Raw genomic sequence first — 19,473 nt, forward strand, 5'->3', positions numbered from 1 at the left:
ATCACTTTTAAACGGATTATTAATGAGTCGGATCATTAACAAACTTTTATGTAAAGGCTAGGACAATCATTTTTGGGTTTAGTTGCCATAGAAAATTAGAAATATTCTCACTTTTTTTAAAAAAATTTTATATCACAATTTTATATACAGACATGTCGACGTAACGGCTACGAAGTCAGACTAAAAGAACATTGAATAAACTTTTAAAGGGGTTGAGGCCGATCAAGTCTAAATGGGCTTTGACTAATCTTGAATATATAAATTATAACCAGCACGACCCAATCCAAATCATTATAATTTTGACCCGCCTTGCCCCGACTAACAACTCTAGTTATAATCTTAGTGATCACTTACTATCTTAAAGTGATTTGTTATAGCCTTAAAGCGATTACTTATAACCTTAAAGTAATCACTTAATATTCTTAAAGTACTTACTCTAGTTTTAACCTTAGTGATCATTGATCACTTATAGTTAATAGTCTTAAAAGTGATCAATTATAATATTATAAAAATTAATTTAATTTAAAAGAGTTTACTTTTCAATCTTAAAGTGATTAATTATAATTTTAAAGTGATCACTTATTAGAAAATAGACTGATTTTAAATCCGTCATGGTGAAACGATCTATCATACTCAATTCTAATCATAAAATAAAAAAGAAATGCCATAAGAATCAGGTACAGCCCAACGAGAAAAACCAAAACTAAGCCCAAGCTGGACTCAACCTAAAGGGTCAGCCCTGGGATAAACCGAAAATGTGAAACAAACTAGGTGATTGCCCGTGCTAATTACGGGTTATAATATTTAATTATATTTAACATATACTTTTATAAATAAATGAAGAAATTATCAAAAAAAATAATAAAATAAAAAATAATTATTGGTATTTGCCTAATATTTACCCATATTTGTATATACTAACGAAAAATAAAGTTAAACAATATATATATACTTAGTGAAAATGGACATATTTATATCAAACAATATCAACTAAAAATATATAACCACCTTTTTAATATGTATACAACATTGTATGTTGAAGTATAAATATTATTATCATCATCACAAATTAAAATCTTTAGTATTTGCCTAATTTTGACCCATAAAACCACTACATATGATTGATCATGCCTTAATACGTACTCGTAAAATTTTAAAATTTATGTTAGATAATAATCAAATGATTGAATTCTAATTTTATATCTTGTTCTTTACTTTCTTATCAGGAAATTCTTAATGTCAAGTCTTTAGTTGTTGATCAAACTAAATAAAGGAAAATAAAATTTTAGATTTTAGTATTAGGAAAAAATATCATGATTGTTATTGTCAATTCTTCTCAAGTTTCATTACTCTTCTATAAGTATCGTCTATCTCTAAACGCCGTTTACATCGTCTCAATTTGAATAGAAAGTCAATTTTTAACAACTAAACAAAGAACCCAAACTAAATAAACCATCTGTAAAAAAATATATACATCAATTAATACTCCAATAAATTAAATCCAAACAATTCATATCCAAATCTAAATTTAATTATATCAGTAACAACTAATAAAATTCAAACTTAATATAAAACTCTAACAAAAATATCAATTTATTATATTTAGTGTTGTTACTTGAAATTTAGTGTCTAAAATATCCTTACTTCATTGTTATTTAACTTGCATTAAAAAAAAAATCACTTTTTAAGAAAATGTATAAATATTAGATTTTTATTAGAAGTGATAAAAATTAAATATATACAAAGAATGTAACTTATGATATACTTTATATTCCTTACACGCATATATTATTAATCAATGCAAATAAAATAAAAATATATTTATCATATAATACCTGTATAAATTCAATAAAATAACGGTAACAAACTAACAATCAAATTCCCAAAGATAACTAAAGAAAATTATAATAAACAAAGAAACTCGATTTAAATATAGAAAATCATGATAAACAAAGGAACTCCTTTTATATCATAATAATTGCATCACTTAGCATTTTAGTCTATTCAAATATAATAGTAGTATTCTTTCAAAAAAATAATAATAATAGGAGTAGTAGTTTCATTTATTTACTTTCATAAAAGTTATGGTAAAAACACAAAAACTTGTATTGTAAGAAAAAAAAAAGTTGTTTGAAATATATTTTCTCTTTGTAACTAATGCAGGAGATATGACCTATTCATCACGATTGGTTACATGCTTTACTTCTCTTTTTGGTTCGAACCAACTAATCCAAAACATCTATAGAGAGATAATTAAAAAAAAAATCCAATTTTTAAATATGGGAATAGAAAAAAATAGGTATTTTTTATGAGAAAAAGATAGAAGTAATCTTCCTCCACAGGCTGCAAACACGTGAGACTTAAATTAATGAGATATAGAGAATAAGTCACTGATTTGATGAATGAAAGCAAAAAAGGGTGAAAATAGAAAATGTGAAGAAAACAACGAAATTTGTAAATGATATATACTTTCTCCGTTTTAAATCACTTGCAACATTAGCAATATTTGCATTATTCACTCATCACCCTTGATTTGTAATTAATTCTCAATCTATAAGTTAAAACATATTTAAGTGAGATCTTATTTGATTTGTCTAAATGAAAAGATTATTAATATCAAATTTTTATAATTTTTTATTGTGTATAATTAGAGATATTAAAGATTGAATTAGTGCATACGTGAAAAAATAAATATTACAAGTAATTTAAAACAAAATATAATTAATATTATTTTATTGCCAATAACACAATGTTATTCTATTGCAATTACTATAAAGTGTCTCATCCCCTTTTTATATCAAGACAAGAATAAGAATTTGGTGTATTAAAAGTATTTTGAATTATGAAAATGACTATATAATATATAGAATTTAGAATATGTTAATGCGTATAGTAACAAAAATATGCAATAGTTGATATATTGTATTGTATGATATGTAATTTAGGATAATTGGTACAAAAATATACAATAGTTGATTATAATTAAGAATAAAAAGCTTATATAGCACATAATTATTTTTTCGAGTATTAATTAAAAGGGGTTATTAATGACAATAGCATACCACTAATAATAGGACTAATTATGATATCTTTGCAAATTTTACTTTTTTTGGTCAAATTTGTTTCCAAAAGATGTACCTTAGAGTAGTAATTAATTAAGGAAAGAATTGTTTCTAAAAGAAGATGCACTTAGAGTAGTATTTGGGCCAGAAAAAAGTTCTGAAAGCTTGACACTTGTCATTAGATGTTGTTTGTTTTGGTATTAGATATAAATAAGTACAATTAACCAAAAAAAAAAAAATTGAGCTTCGGGTTAAAGTTAATTCTAAAAATAAGTGTCTCTATGTCCAAGTCAAAGGTTATGTTAGTTTGCAGTTACTAACAGCGAACAGAAAAATTGATCAAAAAAAGTCAAAATTGTTTCTTCGCTGTTAATAACTGCGAATAAAAGGGAGACAATGTCATAAATCATAATAATAGGAGGGATAAAAAAATTTAAAAACATGTTTGTTCGCAGTTACTAACTACCAACATAAATTCTATTTTTTTGTCTCTTCTAACGGTATGACATTGTCTTCTTTTTGTTCGCAGTTAATAAATGTGAACAAACAATTTTGACTTTTTTGATCAATTTTTTTGTTCGTTGTTAGTAACTGCGAACTAACCTAACCTTGGGCTCAAACATAAAGACGCTTATTTTTTAAAATAAGTTTACGCGAAGCTCATTTTTTTAATTTTCTTTTGTTAATTTTGCTTATTTGTTTCATATTTTGGGATAAACCTAAACAATAAGACCTAGGCTAAAACTAAGCAATAACAGTGTTATTATAACTCATGGAGGATATCTTAGATGTAACGAGTTCTTATATCGATAATTAGTAGTTACAACTTACAACACTTAGGTGGGATACTGATCATGTCCAACATGTTCTGAAAATTTGAGAATTGTAATATTAGATTACTTGTAATATGTTTGTTTAAGGATATAAAGTTAAAAAAATATCATAATTTTTGAAATTATAGAGGACCTTTAAAGAATTTGAATTTTTTTATTATGCTTCTAAACTTTCCGTAAACCTTATATAATACAAAAATATATATTTTAAGAGAGATGAACTATTGTATTAGTACAAAAGATTACGGTAGATGTGTTGTAAAATTAGATACAACGAAGCTCATTTAAAGTGACTGTTTTTAGTATTCTAACTCATCTTCCAATAGAACGGATATATTTTTTCAGATTAAATAGAAAATAAGATATTGAACAAGATGTTAGGTATAATATTTAATGCAAGTTGATTAAAAGAAGATTTTAGACCGAAATATCATGTGATTGAGATAATCTAATAATTTTAAAGAAAAAAAATCTATTGAAATACCATTAGACCAACAATAACTTAATAAAATGAATCTATTGAAATACTATTAGACCAACAATATTTGGTGAAATAAAGACACAAGAAAAGAAATACTTAATTCACTAAAAATAAATTTATATATTATTTATTTTGTGTGGATCGATTTATTTTTAACCATTTTTCTTTTTAAGGCCTTGTTTAGTTCTCTCATTTTTACTGATTCAATTAATTTTACTGATTGACACTGAATTTTAATTAGTAATCATAATTGATTTTTATTGGTTGTAGCTAATTTTTACTGATTAAAAATTAATTTTTATAGATTCATTAAATTTTAATTATAAGTTATAACTTATTTATACTGATTAAAACTTAATTATAATTTTTTTAACTGAATGTAATTGTTTTTTCCAATCATAAATAATTTTTACTTATCAAAACTAATTTTTTTATTCATAATTATAAATGATCACGGCCTTCTTTTTCTCTTTATTCCTCTGTAACTGAAATTTCAGTTGAATTCATCTCTCATCGCCCATCGGAGAAAAAATGCAGTCCATTTCCAGGCGATTAATCCAACAACCTCTGAAGAACTCTCCTTCAATCTCATCATTCAAGGCACTTTACTCCATTTCTGATCATGGTAATTTCTTTATCCAGTTCTCTTATCTCCATTTCCCATTCACCCCTTAAATATTTAAGGCCTTTTTAATTTCTCGCATTTTTTAAGGGTTTTATTGGGTTTGTAATTCAGTTTTGAAATTATGTTCTTTAATAGCAATGTCATTATGAAATTGATGACTCGGTTGGATGTAGGTTATGGTGTTGATCATCCTAGGTATGGATCTACTCTTGCTACTAAAGGTCTTGGCCACATAGTCAGAAAGGGCACTGGAGGAAGGTCATCTGTTAGGTAATTATTTTACCTTTCATTCTGTATTTTTAATAATAATAATCATGAAGTTTATTGCAGTTAGAAGTTTTGGATTGTCTTTGTAGAAATGTTTATAAAATGTAGGTTTTGTAGTTTGTGATTGAAGTTCAATATCAGTTATTGATGAACTTGGGATTTATATCCGAGTTTAGTTTCATATGTTTGAATTGATTTATGGACAATCTAATCTGTTTCCACCTCAGAGTGTACTGTTTTTCAGTTTGACATGGTGCATTAAGGGGGTGTTTAGTTTGGGTGTTTACGTTTTTCTGAAAGCTGTTTTGCGTAATTTTTATAGTTTGGCATGAAAAAGGAGTTAAAATGGAGTTTTGGGAAAAGGACACTTGGGTTTTTGTTGTCTACTGATTGGGTAAAGATAGGCTAACTTGCTTCTTATATCCATTTGTTGCATTTCTTAAAAGTCTTTGTATTTTCAAAAAATTAAAGATTCTTTGGTAGTTTAACAAAGGCAGAAACTTCACTTAATTCTCTACTTTTGAAAAGGCTTTGTGAGTAGAAGGCTTTCTGAACACGTTCGGCTATGCTTCAAGTGGTATGGTGCGCCTGGAAATGACGCGTTAGAAAAAGGTGAACTTGAAAGTTTTGTTGTGAGGATGGACAGTGATTGGTGCATTTTTTAGCTTGGGGTGTCAATTGTTGTAACTTCTTGTGTTTTGTATTGCATTGTTGATTAGGCATCTTCTATTCAGCAGGTTGCGTGGCTTACATGATTTCAACTCGACAACTAGTTGATTGGATACTATTCTTTATTTTATTGTTTATTGAGAGTTATGGAGTTCTGGTTTTACAAAAACTAATTTCCTTTGGCTTCACTGCTATATAAGATCTTGATTCTTGTGTCTGTAGACATGCCATGTATGAACTCTAATCTTATGTTTTAAGTTCTTTATCCTATTGTGATGGACTTAATTGATTATCAATAGCTTGTTTTTCTGTTAGCTACATAAAGCTTTCTTTGCATTAAAATAGAAAAGATAGTTTTCATTCATGAGGTGTTGTTGTAGCTTCAGAACTATTGAAGTGATTGAGCTAGCTCTAAGTTCTGTAAAAAAAACAGTCTTATAAGGAACTCGTCTTCATGGTCAATATATTCTTTTCTCCACGTCCTTAATCCAAAATTATGGGGTCAGCTGTTGCTGATGGATGTGTGGAAGTTTAAGAGCCTATCTAGCTCAAAACTTTTGCGTTCTACCTCTTTTATTTTTTCTTTACATGCCTACCACCTTAACTGAACTGTAGGCTCCTGTGAGAGAGCGTCAGAATCGAGTGATGCTGTCGGGCCTTACCAGCTGGAATGAGATATCACAAGGCTGGATAACTACTTCCAATTTTTCTTCACCAAATCATGGTTTACATTGTTGTACTACTATGTGCATCAGGTTTCTTATAGATTATGTGGGGAATGAATTGATGATTAGACAACAAAAAGGGCTGACAATGGCATTGTTTCTTATTATGTCAGCCAAGCTGTGTCGTATAATAGCCTATTAAATAGCTCAATAATAGTTGAATTTATCAAATTAAACAATACTTCAGTGTGCTTATCAAGTTAGCATTCCTGTTTAAACTTTGAATGTTGCATCTTGCAGTGGTATTGTTGCAACAGTATTTGGCGCAACTGGGTTTCTTGGACGTTACCTCGTACAACAACTTGGTGAGTCAAGGTTCTTATATTTATACATTCATACTACTATCATGATCTTCTGATTTGTATTTCTTCAAGGTTATCTTTGGTGGTTTAGTATGGCGTTGGACACAGTTCCATGATTCTTGAAGTTGAATTTGGTTGTCACCCTCTGTTAGTCTATAATCTATATGTTACAGTTTTATCATGGCTTCTGCTTACTATGAACTTTACTTCTATTGTTTTTTGTAATTAGTAGACATTTTTATGCAATCTATGGATTTATCAAATGTATATTTGATATGTGAACTGTTACTTCATGAGATACCATATGAAAGACGTTTACGACACATATATTGCAGTTGGATATGTATGTACCATTGGACTCATGTTAGGAGCATGCCATATATGCATAATATACATATACAAAGTCTTCACTCTATGTCCTATGGCTATGAATCTTAGCTTTTCGTTGAACTTTCCCAAACTAAGCTTATTTGATACTCATAAAACCTTTCTTAACCTTCTGCCCTTTGTTTTGGTTGTTTCCATAGACCATACTTGATAGGTTTGTAAAATTATAACACGGGTTATTTCGATTTTGAACCTACCTCTAATTTCTTTTGGTAAGTAGTTACCTTTTGACTCTTATGACTTTTCCGCTATTGCAATAGGGGTGTACTATCTTTTGTGAACATTGAACCTGTAAATTCTTGATTTTTTATAAATAATATCTCTTGAATAGCTTCAATTTCGTGTGTACAATGTCATTAGTGATGGAAGGCATTGTTGTCGTGAAATAACTTAACAAAGGTCCTTGCCTTGTACTCTCTTGAGGACACTACGTTAGGTAAAAGGACATTTATCAGTCATAAACTAGGATTCTATCATGGGTTGTATTTTTATGCGAACTCTTTTGCCATAGTATGTTTTAGTGAACATTAACATATTGACTCTTGCAATCTTGTGACCCTTGTTATCGATACTGTTACTTATACAGCTTGTGTTCATGGTTAAAGTTTAAACTCATGTTTGGACTGAAAAGGATAATAAAAGGCTTTAGCCTTTTTACTTTCTGGAGGTACGTAAAGGACTTTTACTCTCTTGAGGATCTGCGTTGGGTTAAAGGACATTCTTGCGTCATAAACTAGGCTTGTATCATGGGTTTTGTTTGTATCCTTACTCTTTTGCTATAGTATCTTTTAGTGAACATTAACTCATTTAGTCCTGCAATCTCGTGACCCATAAAATTTAAGTCTATTTATATACTAAGTTCTTCCTTTTGTCTTAATCTCCATTAAGGGCATCCCTTCCTTTCTTTAAATGGTCAATGATTTATATACTGGCCTTTTTAATTATTAAACACTTTGGTCAAGAATTTTTTTTCCAGTGAACAGTCCAAGTCATTGACATCCACGATGCTTGAATTGCATATCCATTTTTCTAAATTTTTTTTGTTATTAGTAACCTAAATCTCGGTTTGGACTTTGGAAGTTACATCTTTTTTATTGCATGTTAATGTTTTTGGAAAGCTCTTTGCGAATTGCAAGTGTGAGTAATGAATATCTCATTTTATTTAATATTTTATGTTGCGTTTCTTGTTTCCGGGCTGAGCCAAATTCATATCATATGTCCTTGCACAGATAGTATATTGTTTAACTCTGGTTTATTAAGTGCATGGTTGAGTCTAAGTTCTAATAATTTTAATTTGGAGTATGTCATTCATGTTTTGACAATAATGTAGTTTAACTGCAGCTAAAATGGGGAGTCAAGTTTTGGTTCCTTTTCGAGGTTCTGAGGACTCTCCTCGCCATCTCAAATTGATGGGTGATCTTGGCCAGGCAAGATTTTAGATTAATCCCTTTCAGTACTTTTTCCCTTCTTCTTTTGACTGATATCTGATTTGTTTAATTTCTTGGTCAGATTGTACCTATGAAATATGATCCACGAGATGAAAGTTCAATCAAAGCAGTGATGGCAAAGGCTAATGTTGTTATTAATCTTATTGGTAGCATTCCATTCTTGCTAATTGTATGTTATTTTGAACTTTTGGTTTGTTCAGTCTGATAAATTGGGCATTTATTGATAGGAAGGGAATACGAAACAAGAAATTTCAGCTTTGAGGAAGTCAATCACCAAATGGCTGAACAGCTTGCTGTGGTTAGTCTTCCATTTTTGCAATATGCATTATTTAAGCTGTCTTCTGGCTCTATGCTTTTAACATTTTGGATAATAAAACATTAAAGTGTACTAGAAAGCAACAAAAAACCTATCATCCACTTACAGGCAAATTATAAGTGTCAAAGAGGGAAGGTAGAATTACTGGCAGAAAGCAATTTGCGTTATAATGCCTCCAGCGTATGGGCAAATCATGGCCTTTATAGATGTCAGGATTGACAATTGAGTATGCAAAAGCGTACAAGAAAACATTTGAGTGTGACATGAACAGACCAAGCCCGGGAAATCTCGCAGTTCGAATGTTTATTATATCATGACATGATGCTTCTGCTGGCTGACTTCTTTCACGTGAGATGCCCAACCCCATAAAACTTTACTAAGTTTGATAAGCTGCATAATGAGCTGTTCAATTAGCTAAACTAACCTTGAGCTCGTGCTAGGTTGCCACAGTTGGTTTGTTTAGTTGATCCAAAATTTCTTACCATGAGGACTGAAAAGGCATTAATATTAGTTATTTTCGTTTGTGGCCTTGATTGAACTCTAGATTTACGAGTTCAGGTTCCAGTTGATAACTATTTTATAAGCTTTATTTTTAACACTCTAAGAGGCCAAATCTCAAAATCTGATTAAGATGCTAAATACAATTCGTTCAATCACTGAATATTCCTCGTCTTTGTTTATTGGAATTAATGAGCCCATATGATCTGTCTGTTGAGGGTGACTCAACTTAACTGTGAAAGGGTACGAATTCTATGGAACACTTGGTTCTGAAGTTAGATTAATGGCATTGGAGCTCCTAACCTGTGATGGGGAGTTCTTTAAATGAGTTCTAATGGCATTCTTCAATGTTGTTCTTGGAATCTTGTGCCCTCATAAAGGTCCAACTCTCGTGTATAAAATCATCTGCAATTAGCTTCACTATGTTAATTTGTTCTCTTGAGTCTTGAAACCTAGTTTTTTTTACTACTGGTTCTTCTAAATGAAGACTACTTTTGCTTCTGTTCATGCAAACATTTTCCTGTTATGTAGATTGCAAAGGAACATGGTGGTATCATGAGATTCATTCAGGTTTCTTGCCTTGGGGCATCTCCAACTTCAGAATCTAGGATGCGTAAAGCCAAAGCGGCCGCAGAGGAAGCTATCTTAAGAGAGCTTCCAGAAGTAAGTCCGTTTTGTGTTTTTTCAAAAAGTTTATTATATATTTTTGGTGTTTACTGTTTAGTGGTTTATGCCATACTATGGTGACAATTACTAACATTTTAAGATCATGTAGCACCTTTTGCAAAGATTCAATTCTAAAATATGCAAAATGAGGACAATTGCGAACATTTTAGATCTTGTATGAGATTTTTTTTTTTTTGGATCTTTTTATTTCGCGGCTGCTAATATCCTAATAGTATATTTGTGCTCATGACAACAAAGCTATTAGGATGAAATTTTTCTTAGGATTGGAATCCTGATCAGGATCAAAAAAGGGGGTACGATTAAATCGAATATAAAGGATCTTAGGATCGTATGATCCTACATTTTGCTTTAAATTTGTTTAAAATGATGGTAACTAGTTACGATTTTTTCATTTTGCATGTTTAAACTTTAAATTATAAACCTTATGTCTTTTAACGACATGTGTAAGATTAATATCTCCATCTAGAGCCAAAGATTTATAATTTGTTGCTTTCGCATTATTCTGGACTATTATTATAAAATTTCTTTAAATCATGTCCAGTTGGAGTTGTTGTTCTCTATCGGCGGTTAATAGGAAACCTCTGTGTTATCACAAGGGTTTTGTTGCGTACATCAAACCCCTTAAATACTCGGTGGGAAGTCACTTAAGGTCGATGAGTACGGAGTGTTGTCATTTTAAAGTGAGGAGAATACACTAAATAAGAATAAAAACATTTAAACCATGAGTCTATAAATATATGATTTAGTATGTAAAAGTAAATAGTACTTTTGATTAGGCCACTTGCTATTGTCGGAATGAATTTGATCAAATGTCTTAGAATTGTCTTAAGATCCTACCACTAAATGTTTATTCTTAATAAGATTGTGGGATCCTATTCTACATACATTAAGATAATGCCTACAATTTGGATCGGTCGCACCTTTTTGGATCCTGAAATCATAGGATCGTAAGTTCTGGATCAGGATTTTAACAACAATGTAACCACTTTTTTATATGTTAGTTGAGGCCTTGCACATCTTGCAAGTTTGGGCTAAACTTGCGGTATCCTAATTCCTGAGATATCGACTTATATAAATCCTATTTATTCTTTGTATCGGCAGGCAACTATAATGAGGCCTTCTACTATGATTGGTACAGAGGATCGAATTTTAAATCCTTGGGCTCAGTTTGTGAAGAAGTATAGTGTTCTTCCATTGATTGGGAATGGATCAACCAAGTATGTCTACCATGATGATTAACTTTGTCCCTCTATTGATAGGGCAGAGGATAAACTATTTCTTATTTTTTATTTGTGGCATTTTTCTCTTTGATGTATTTTCTTGATTTTTTTTCCAGGATGCAACCTGTTTATGTGGTTGATGTTGCTGGTGCTATTGTGGCTGCCTTGAAAGATGATGGGTCTAGCATGGGAAAAACATATGAACTTGGAGGGCCAGATGTCTTCACAGTGCGGGAATTGGTATATACATTGAACTTTGTATTATATAAAATGTTTCAGCTGCTTGGATTGCAACTGATTTTTTTTATTTGTACAGGCAGAACTCATGTTTGAAATGATTCGTGAATGGCCCCGGTATGTGAAAATTCCAGTGCCAATTGCAAAGGTGAACAAATGATTTTTTTTCATGTTTGCTTTCTTTTTGGTTATGTAAGATTTTATTACTCCTATTATTTTTTTTGTTTCTGATGCTTCACAGTTGTTTCTTTCTATTATAATCCTTTGTTTTCTTCCATCTGCTTTGTACTGACAAAATTTTAATAATTAGGTCGTTTCTTCTCCTCGAGAAATTTTGCTCAACAAAGTTCCATGTCCTTTACCAACTCCAACTATATTCAATCTGGATCAGATCCGTGCTCACTCTGTAGATACAGTTGTATCTGATAAAGGTTAGTGTATTCAATTTGATTATGGTACCTAGGGAATTCCCTTCAGTTATTTAAGGGACAACAACATTCCTTTACAATATTAATCCCATTAAGTTACTCCCACGTAAGCTTCCACATAAACGGAGTTTTGAGAGTCCAATGTACTCAACCTTACCGTTAAAACAAAGAGATTGTTTCTGATTGCCTTTTGATAGCAAACATTATTGGCAACCTCACATAAATAAGAAGTGTACATGATTTTGAACTAATGATCCGAAGGACAACTATATTGACATTTTGATTTGAATGATTCTACAGCTTTAACATTTGCTGATCTTGATATTGCCCCACACAAGCTCAGGGGATATCCTGTTGAGTACCTTTCTTGTTACCGGAAGGGTGGGCCGCAATTTGGATCGACAATCAGTGAAAAGGTTACACCTGAACCTTGGTGATTGTTCCTTACCAACTCCCATTCTCTTGGTAAAAATCTTGCACCTGTTGGGATCATTGTAATAGGTATGCAATGCATTTATAATCTCAACACTCTGATTTTGAATGCAGCATGCGTTAAATTTGTCAAGATCTATTCTTTTGTGATCTTCCATGCATTATGTGGGAGGTGGAGCAGTACAAAAGTTGAGTGCTGACCATCTTTAGCACCGATAATATAGATTATATTGTCGATGTAGTACGTGCTGTCAAGAAAACAAAGAAGAAATAATAAACATAAAGATAATTTGGTCATCAGGGTTGTATAATCTTGAGAAATGCTGTCATTTTTTGTAACCTTTTGAACCATTTGCTAGATTTTTCCCAGGTTCAGTTCATGCCGGGTGAACAGTTTCATTATTTATTTGAAAACATTTATGCCAAAATTTACGTTCTACGTCTTCCATTTCTCTTGATTTAACCTCTTATTGGTGATGACAGATGATAAATATGCGCACTCTTGTTAGTTATAATAGGGACTTGTGTCTTATTTTTGTTGGTAAGAGGAAGTTTTTTATACAGTCTGAAAAAACAGTACCTTGCTAAATTCTCTATGAAAAATTACTAGGAATAATATAACCTTTTACTTATTTCCCTTTAATAATACCAATTTTTGATTAACCATGAATAATACCAACTTATAGTGGTGTTTCCCTAAAATATACCTAACATGTTAAAAATCAAACTATAAGAGTTTATAAGACAAAAAAAATCGGTAAATTAGTTAATAAACTAAAGTTGGTATTATTCTAGGAAAAAATCCCTTAAGTTGGTGTTATGCATGGTTAATCAAAAGTTGATATTGTTGTAGGGAAATTAACGAAATGTTACATTATTCACGGTAATTTTTCCAATTCTATTGAAATTACAAGTTAGAAGTAAACAAGTAATATGTTGTGTGCTCATCAAGTCATTCTTAGGGAATGTTGGCTTGCTTGTGGTAGCAGAAAACTGGATATTAGTTCCCCATTTATGTCAAGAGGTAGCCAGAATACTCTTGCACTAACTGTGAAAACAGGGAAAGAAAACACACTATGAAGAACTCCAAACATTGTAAGGAAGGGAATGTAGAATCGATTGAAGACATACTGCGACTACTTCACCATCTAGTGAATCGTGAAGATGGAGAAAACGTCACCTCTGATCACTTCAATGTGGATGGAAGCAATGTCGGTGCAGTGATGAACGTGCGTCAAAGCTGTCCATTGCCAGATTGTTGCATCAATATCTATGTCAGTAACAATATTCAGGGGGTAAATAACTCGATTTTGGTTGGGAGTGAAGTGAAAATGGGAGAACCTGGAGTTGGCTTATCATTTGGAGATGTTAAGTGGGAGAAAGATGGAAGTAAGATGGATAAGATTAACTTTCCTCACAGTTTTAGGAGTAAGGCTTTGGTTCTATGTCCTCTTGTTCTACTCATCTCTCTTCTGTTTGCTCTGTTTCAACATCGAAGAACATGAGAAAAACTACCTTCCTTCGCGCTCAAGTTTTGGGGCGATGACTTACCTTTATTTCTGGCTAAAACAATTAAAGTGAGTTTCTTGCTGGCTAACTAGTTGAAAATATGAGTAGGGAATTGCGAATTGCAATGTGCTCTTGTTCCCTGTCGATTGGCCTCTCCAATAGACGCTTCAGATAGAACTACAGGAGATCATATGTTGATATCGGTGATATTGCTTTCCAACTTTTGAATTTGTATACTCTATCTGGTGTTCTTCTTTATTCTTTTTTAGTCGCATGTTTTGCTTATGTTCCGAATCAAAAAGTTATCTCCACATTGATCTTTCTGACATCTTCCTATGGTGTATATCTTAGTTCTTTGATTACACAATTTCTCCCAAGTTTATATATTGATCAAATTGTCATGAAACTTTTTATTTGTTTTTACCTTTTTATTCAAGTTAAGGCTATATATGAATTCCTCTTTAGTTTTTATTTGAATTTGACTCTACTTGATTTCAACACAATATAAACGATCCAATCTAACATGAATCCTCCTTTATTTAGCCGAAAGTAAACCTAAAAATAATCCACCCAAATTTAAAACTTATTGATCCGACTCTAACTTGATATGAATTGGTATCAACTCGAACTCAACATGAAGGATTAGGGTTGACCTAAAACTCACAAGATCCATCAACTTAAAAAAAGCCTTGTGTTTGTGTTGTCAATTGTTTTAGCAGCAACAACGAGCCATACATGATACATCACATCGATCATGTGAAGTATAAAATCTGACATGTTTAAGGAATATTATATATGTGTTGTTATTTGTTATTTATCAACTGCTACAAATACGAGTAGATTCAATATGAAGAATGTCATGTCTCCTACTACTCAACATTATTAAATCCCATAAAATACTAATCAAAGAACATAAGTATACTCCTAAGTGTTCACAACGACGTTCATAAACACGAAAATTTGAAAAACATAAGTGAAAAAATATAAAAAATTAACAAAATAAACTAAGAATCAAACTTATTCCAAAAGTAAGTGTGAAATTCTCAAACCTGAGGTTTGGGGCTGTTCGCAGTTATTAACTGCGAACAGGTTAAAAAGAGAAAATAGATATTCGCACTTACTAACTGCGAACAACTATTTGACCTGTTTTTGTGCAGCATTCTGTTCGCAGTTACTAACTACGAATAGGTCAAAACAGGTCAAATAGCTGTTTGCAGTTAGTAAGTGCGAATAGCTATTTTGTCTTTTTTAACCTGTTTGCAGTTAGTAATTGCAAACAACTTCAAACCTCAGGTTTAAAATTTTAAATTTTCACGCTTACTTTTAGAATAAGTTTGATTTGAAAGACCATCAAATGGCCCGCTTTGAGATCGTGGAGAGAATAGATACCACTTCATTTTCCAAAAGTCAACGATTTGATTAGTATTTGAATATTTTCATCATGGAGCTTATATAATACTTCTAGTTATTTCTTTAAGTTGAAGACTTCTTTCGTGTCCTTTAATTTGCAATAATTTTTAGGGAAATTTGTAAAAAAACACCTTTTAAAACTCATTTTTTGTAAAGAAACATCTTTTATAATTTTTTTTTGTAAAAAACACCTTTTAAGAGACTTTTTTTAAAAAAAAACATCTTAAATCAGTTTCCGGTGACTTTTGTCAACTTTCCGGCGTTGACTATGCCATTTGTCAACTTTCCGGCGTTGACTTTTATTTTTATTTTTATTTTTATTTTTTTTTAAAATTTTTATTTTTATTATTATTTAAAAAAAATAAAATAATAATAATAATAATAATAATAATAATAAAAACAAAAATAAAAAAATAATAATTTTTTTAAAAATTTTTAAAATTTTTTTTTTATTATTTTTTTTTATTATTATTATTTTATTTTTCCTTTTGTTTTTATTTTTATTTTATTTTTAATTTTTATTATTATTATTATTATTTTTAATTTTAATTTTATTATTATTATTATTATTATTATTATTTTATTGTTATTATTGTTATTTTATATTTTTTATACTTTTTATTTTTATTATTATTATTAATTTTTTTTAAATTTTTTTTTATTTTTGTTTTTATTTATCTTTTTTATTATTAATATTAATTTTTTTTTAATTTAAATTTTTATTATTATTTTAAAAAAAAATTTTAAAAAAATTAATAATAATAATAATAATAATAATAATAATAATAATAATAATAATAATAATAATAATAATAATAATAATAAAAACAAAAATAAAAAAATAATAATAATAAAAATTAAAAATAAAATAAAAATAAAAACAACAGGAAAAATAAAAAAATAATTATTTTTTTTTATTTTTGTTTTTATTTTTATTATTATTATTATTTATTTATTTATTATTTTTTATATAATAATAAAAATAAAAATTTTAAAAAAAATAATATTAATAATAAAAATAAAAATAAAAATAAAAACAAAAGTCAACGCCGGAATGTTGACAAATGACATAGTCAACGCCGGAAAGTTGACAAAAGTCACCGGAAACTGATTTAAGGTGTTTTTTTTTTAAAAAAGTCTCTTAAAAGGTGTTTTTTTACAAAAAAAATTATAAAAGGTGTTTCTTTACAAAAAAGGGTTTTAAAAGGTGTTTCTTTGCAAATTTCCCTAATTTTTATTTAAAGTTGTTCTACTTATTTTACATCATTTTTTTTATTTAAAATTCAACTTACTACATTCTTTAAATTAGGATATATAAGTACTTGTTGATGTTATCTACTGATAACAACCCTAACTATAATCATGTTGTAAATTTTCTTTGGTATAGCTTCAAGATAACATGTTTAGTTGTTGGTATTAAACCTTAATAATGGTGTAAATCCTAATTTTTTATTATCATTTTCACCTTTTGATACTTTAGTATAGCATTTACTATATCATAACTACTCAAACACTTACTCTCAATAGGAATTGTATGTAATGATTTTTAATAAGATTTTGAAAAAAAAAATTGAAAAAAAAGTAATTCAGAACGATTTAAATGAAATTTTTTGAAGTATATTCTCAGCATGCATAGAGCAGAAATTAGTCTAATAAAATATATAACTAAAAATCTAATACTTGGAAAAATAAAATGAACAAATAATGTAAAAGAACTGTTCAAAAAAAATTTATGACCTTATTTATTATTTAGAATTTTTTATGTAAAATTTCAAAATTTTTCTCTAATTTTTAATTAATTTTCAGTTTATTTTTTTTGGTGAATTAACTTCTATAGCAGGTCATCGGGTTAGCCAAGTTTACTCTAAGAAAATACTCCTTAAAGTTGAGATTATTCATGTTAATCAATAGGTAAAATTTATTGTAGGAAAATCACAAATAAATTAGATTATTCTGGATAATTTTTTCTAAATATTTACTATTTTTTCCTTTTCACGTTATTAACTTAAACACGAAAGGGTGGTTTAGTAAATGTATTGTACTCCATTGATTAACATTTTGTAGTAAGAGAATAATAGGGAGTAAAGACAATGAAACATTAATGTTGAGGCTTTAATTGGAAGCAAACAAAATTAGCGGTAAATACTCCCATTTTCAGATCTCACACACCTCCATTTCGCTCATGCCGCCGACACTTAATATGGAGTTGTTATTGAAAATTACAACTTATTATATAAAGAAATGCCACTTTTAGTTCTAAATTTAAAACAACATAATGCATATAATTAATTAATTGACTTTATTAATATATTGATATTGATACTTCTTTCATCTCAATGAATATATATATATGTCTTTTTTTAGTCTGTTTTATTGAATTTACTATTTATATGATCTATACTCTCTTATTTAATCTTATGCACAAATTTAATTTTTCTCTTATATATATATATTTTTTTTTTCATTTTTTTTTAAATTATGGTAGCTTTTATTACTTTTACTTACTTTTAATTTTTTCACCTTACTTATACTTGTGACTATTTCTTTAAATTGAAAGAAGTAATCACTATTTTTTTTGTTCATAACTCGATTTTTGTTTTATAGAAAAAATCTTTATAATTAATTTTGCTCAATGAAACTCATTTTTGTGAAGTTGTATTAGATTTAATTGATTAATATTATAGCTTATTATTAAATTGTTCAAAGAATCAAATTTATTTTAGCTAGTCTCTTGAGAGATTGTCTCTTGGAAAGACATCTCAAGCCCAACCCATTAAAGATTAATATCTACTTACCATATTCTTAATGTCTACTTATATTATCATTAATGTTTACTTACCGTATCCTTAACGCCTACTTTCAATATCTTAAATGTCTACTTACAATATTCTTAATGCCTACTTATAATATTTTAAAAAAATATATAATGGGCCGGCCCATTTAGAGATAGTCTCTCAAAAAAACCGTCTCAAACGAGAATTTGTGAATTTATTTTTGTTGAAATAATTAATTAAAAGCTATTCTTATAAGTGACCATCTCTGAATAAAACAACCTTAAAACAAAGTATCTATATACTAAAATTTATAACTCGATAATCAAATTCAAATTGACATAAGAATCAATTTAACCTAACTCCTAATTTAACCCCAAGTATGAACAACATTGACATATAAAATATTGACCAAGTATTGTGTTATGATTATTGAAATACTAACTATATGTAGGAGATTATTGTGTATTTCCATAATTCTAAATTCTTGATATCCATCCTAAACATGGAATTCAGCTCAACGTGGGTCGGGCCAAAGTGTCTCATATATCATGCATGTCACTCTCACGACATAGTGACCGTATATATAATGTTTATCGCAGGCGTGGCCGACTACAATAGTTGGCGGGTCGTATTGGGGTACAAGCAGCTCATGCCCATAAAACTCACTGATAAATACAATTATTTGTATTTATTGATGATACTTATATTTTTCTGGGTGAAGTAATAAGCTATTTTGCATGATTTTAGAGTATATATAATTTCATATAAATGATTTCATTTGTAACAATTTGTATGTTTTTGAAGTGAATTTGGAGTTTTTATAGGTATTATAATGTCATAAGAAGGTGAAAATTTAGAGAAATAGCCTAAAATTTATAACATACGAAGAAGGACTTGACTAATCAGGAAGGCAACATATAAACGAGTTGTTGCCAAGGTCATACACCAAGAGCCACAACTCGTGGCTCCTGAAAAAAGAAAAACTTCTTCATTGTCTTTAAATTGCAATTTCGATAAGTTAACGGCAAATCATCAGCTATTTATTAGCAACTCATCAAGTTTTTTCTATATGATTTTCTTTTTTCCTACACACTTTTTACTTATGGTGTATTATAATTTGCTCTACTAAATCATAAACTCTTCTCCTATCCCTACACACTTCA

At 29.4% G+C, this 19,473-nt stretch overlaps 2 protein-coding genes across 2 annotated transcripts; both read left to right on the plus strand.

Annotated features, from left to right (window-relative positions):
* The first annotated feature begins 4,832 nt into the window (after window positions 1-4,832).
* On the plus strand, window positions 4,833-13,045 carry LOC130813934 (NADH dehydrogenase [ubiquinone] 1 alpha subcomplex subunit 9, mitochondrial-like). The gene is made up of 13 exons (XM_057679859.1): window positions 4,833-5,001; window positions 5,175-5,271; window positions 6,903-6,967; window positions 8,693-8,778; window positions 8,861-8,945; window positions 9,027-9,097; window positions 10,145-10,276; window positions 11,402-11,517; window positions 11,637-11,760; window positions 11,837-11,905; window positions 12,068-12,188; window positions 12,486-12,650; window positions 12,732-13,045. The coding sequence occupies exons 1-12, from the start codon at window positions 4,908-4,910 to the stop codon at window positions 12,620-12,622; spliced, it is 1,197 nt and encodes a 398-aa protein (XP_057535842.1). The 5' UTR covers window positions 4,833-4,907; the 3' UTR covers window positions 12,623-12,650; window positions 12,732-13,045.
* A 150-nt stretch (window positions 13,046-13,195) lies between these two features.
* On the plus strand, window positions 13,196-14,795 carry LOC130813935 (uncharacterized). Its single transcript, XM_057679860.1, has one exon. It carries the CDS (start codon window positions 13,694-13,696, stop codon window positions 14,120-14,122), a length of 429 nt encoding a protein of 142 aa, XP_057535843.1. The 5' UTR covers window positions 13,196-13,693; the 3' UTR covers window positions 14,123-14,795.
* Window positions 14,796-19,473: the final 4,678 nt, after the last annotated feature.

This window comes from Amaranthus tricolor, chromosome 5 (assembly GCF_026212465.1).
Source record: "Amaranthus tricolor cultivar Red isolate AtriRed21 chromosome 5, ASM2621246v1, whole genome shotgun sequence".
Taxonomy (NCBI): Eukaryota; Viridiplantae; Streptophyta; class Magnoliopsida; order Caryophyllales; family Amaranthaceae; genus Amaranthus; species Amaranthus tricolor.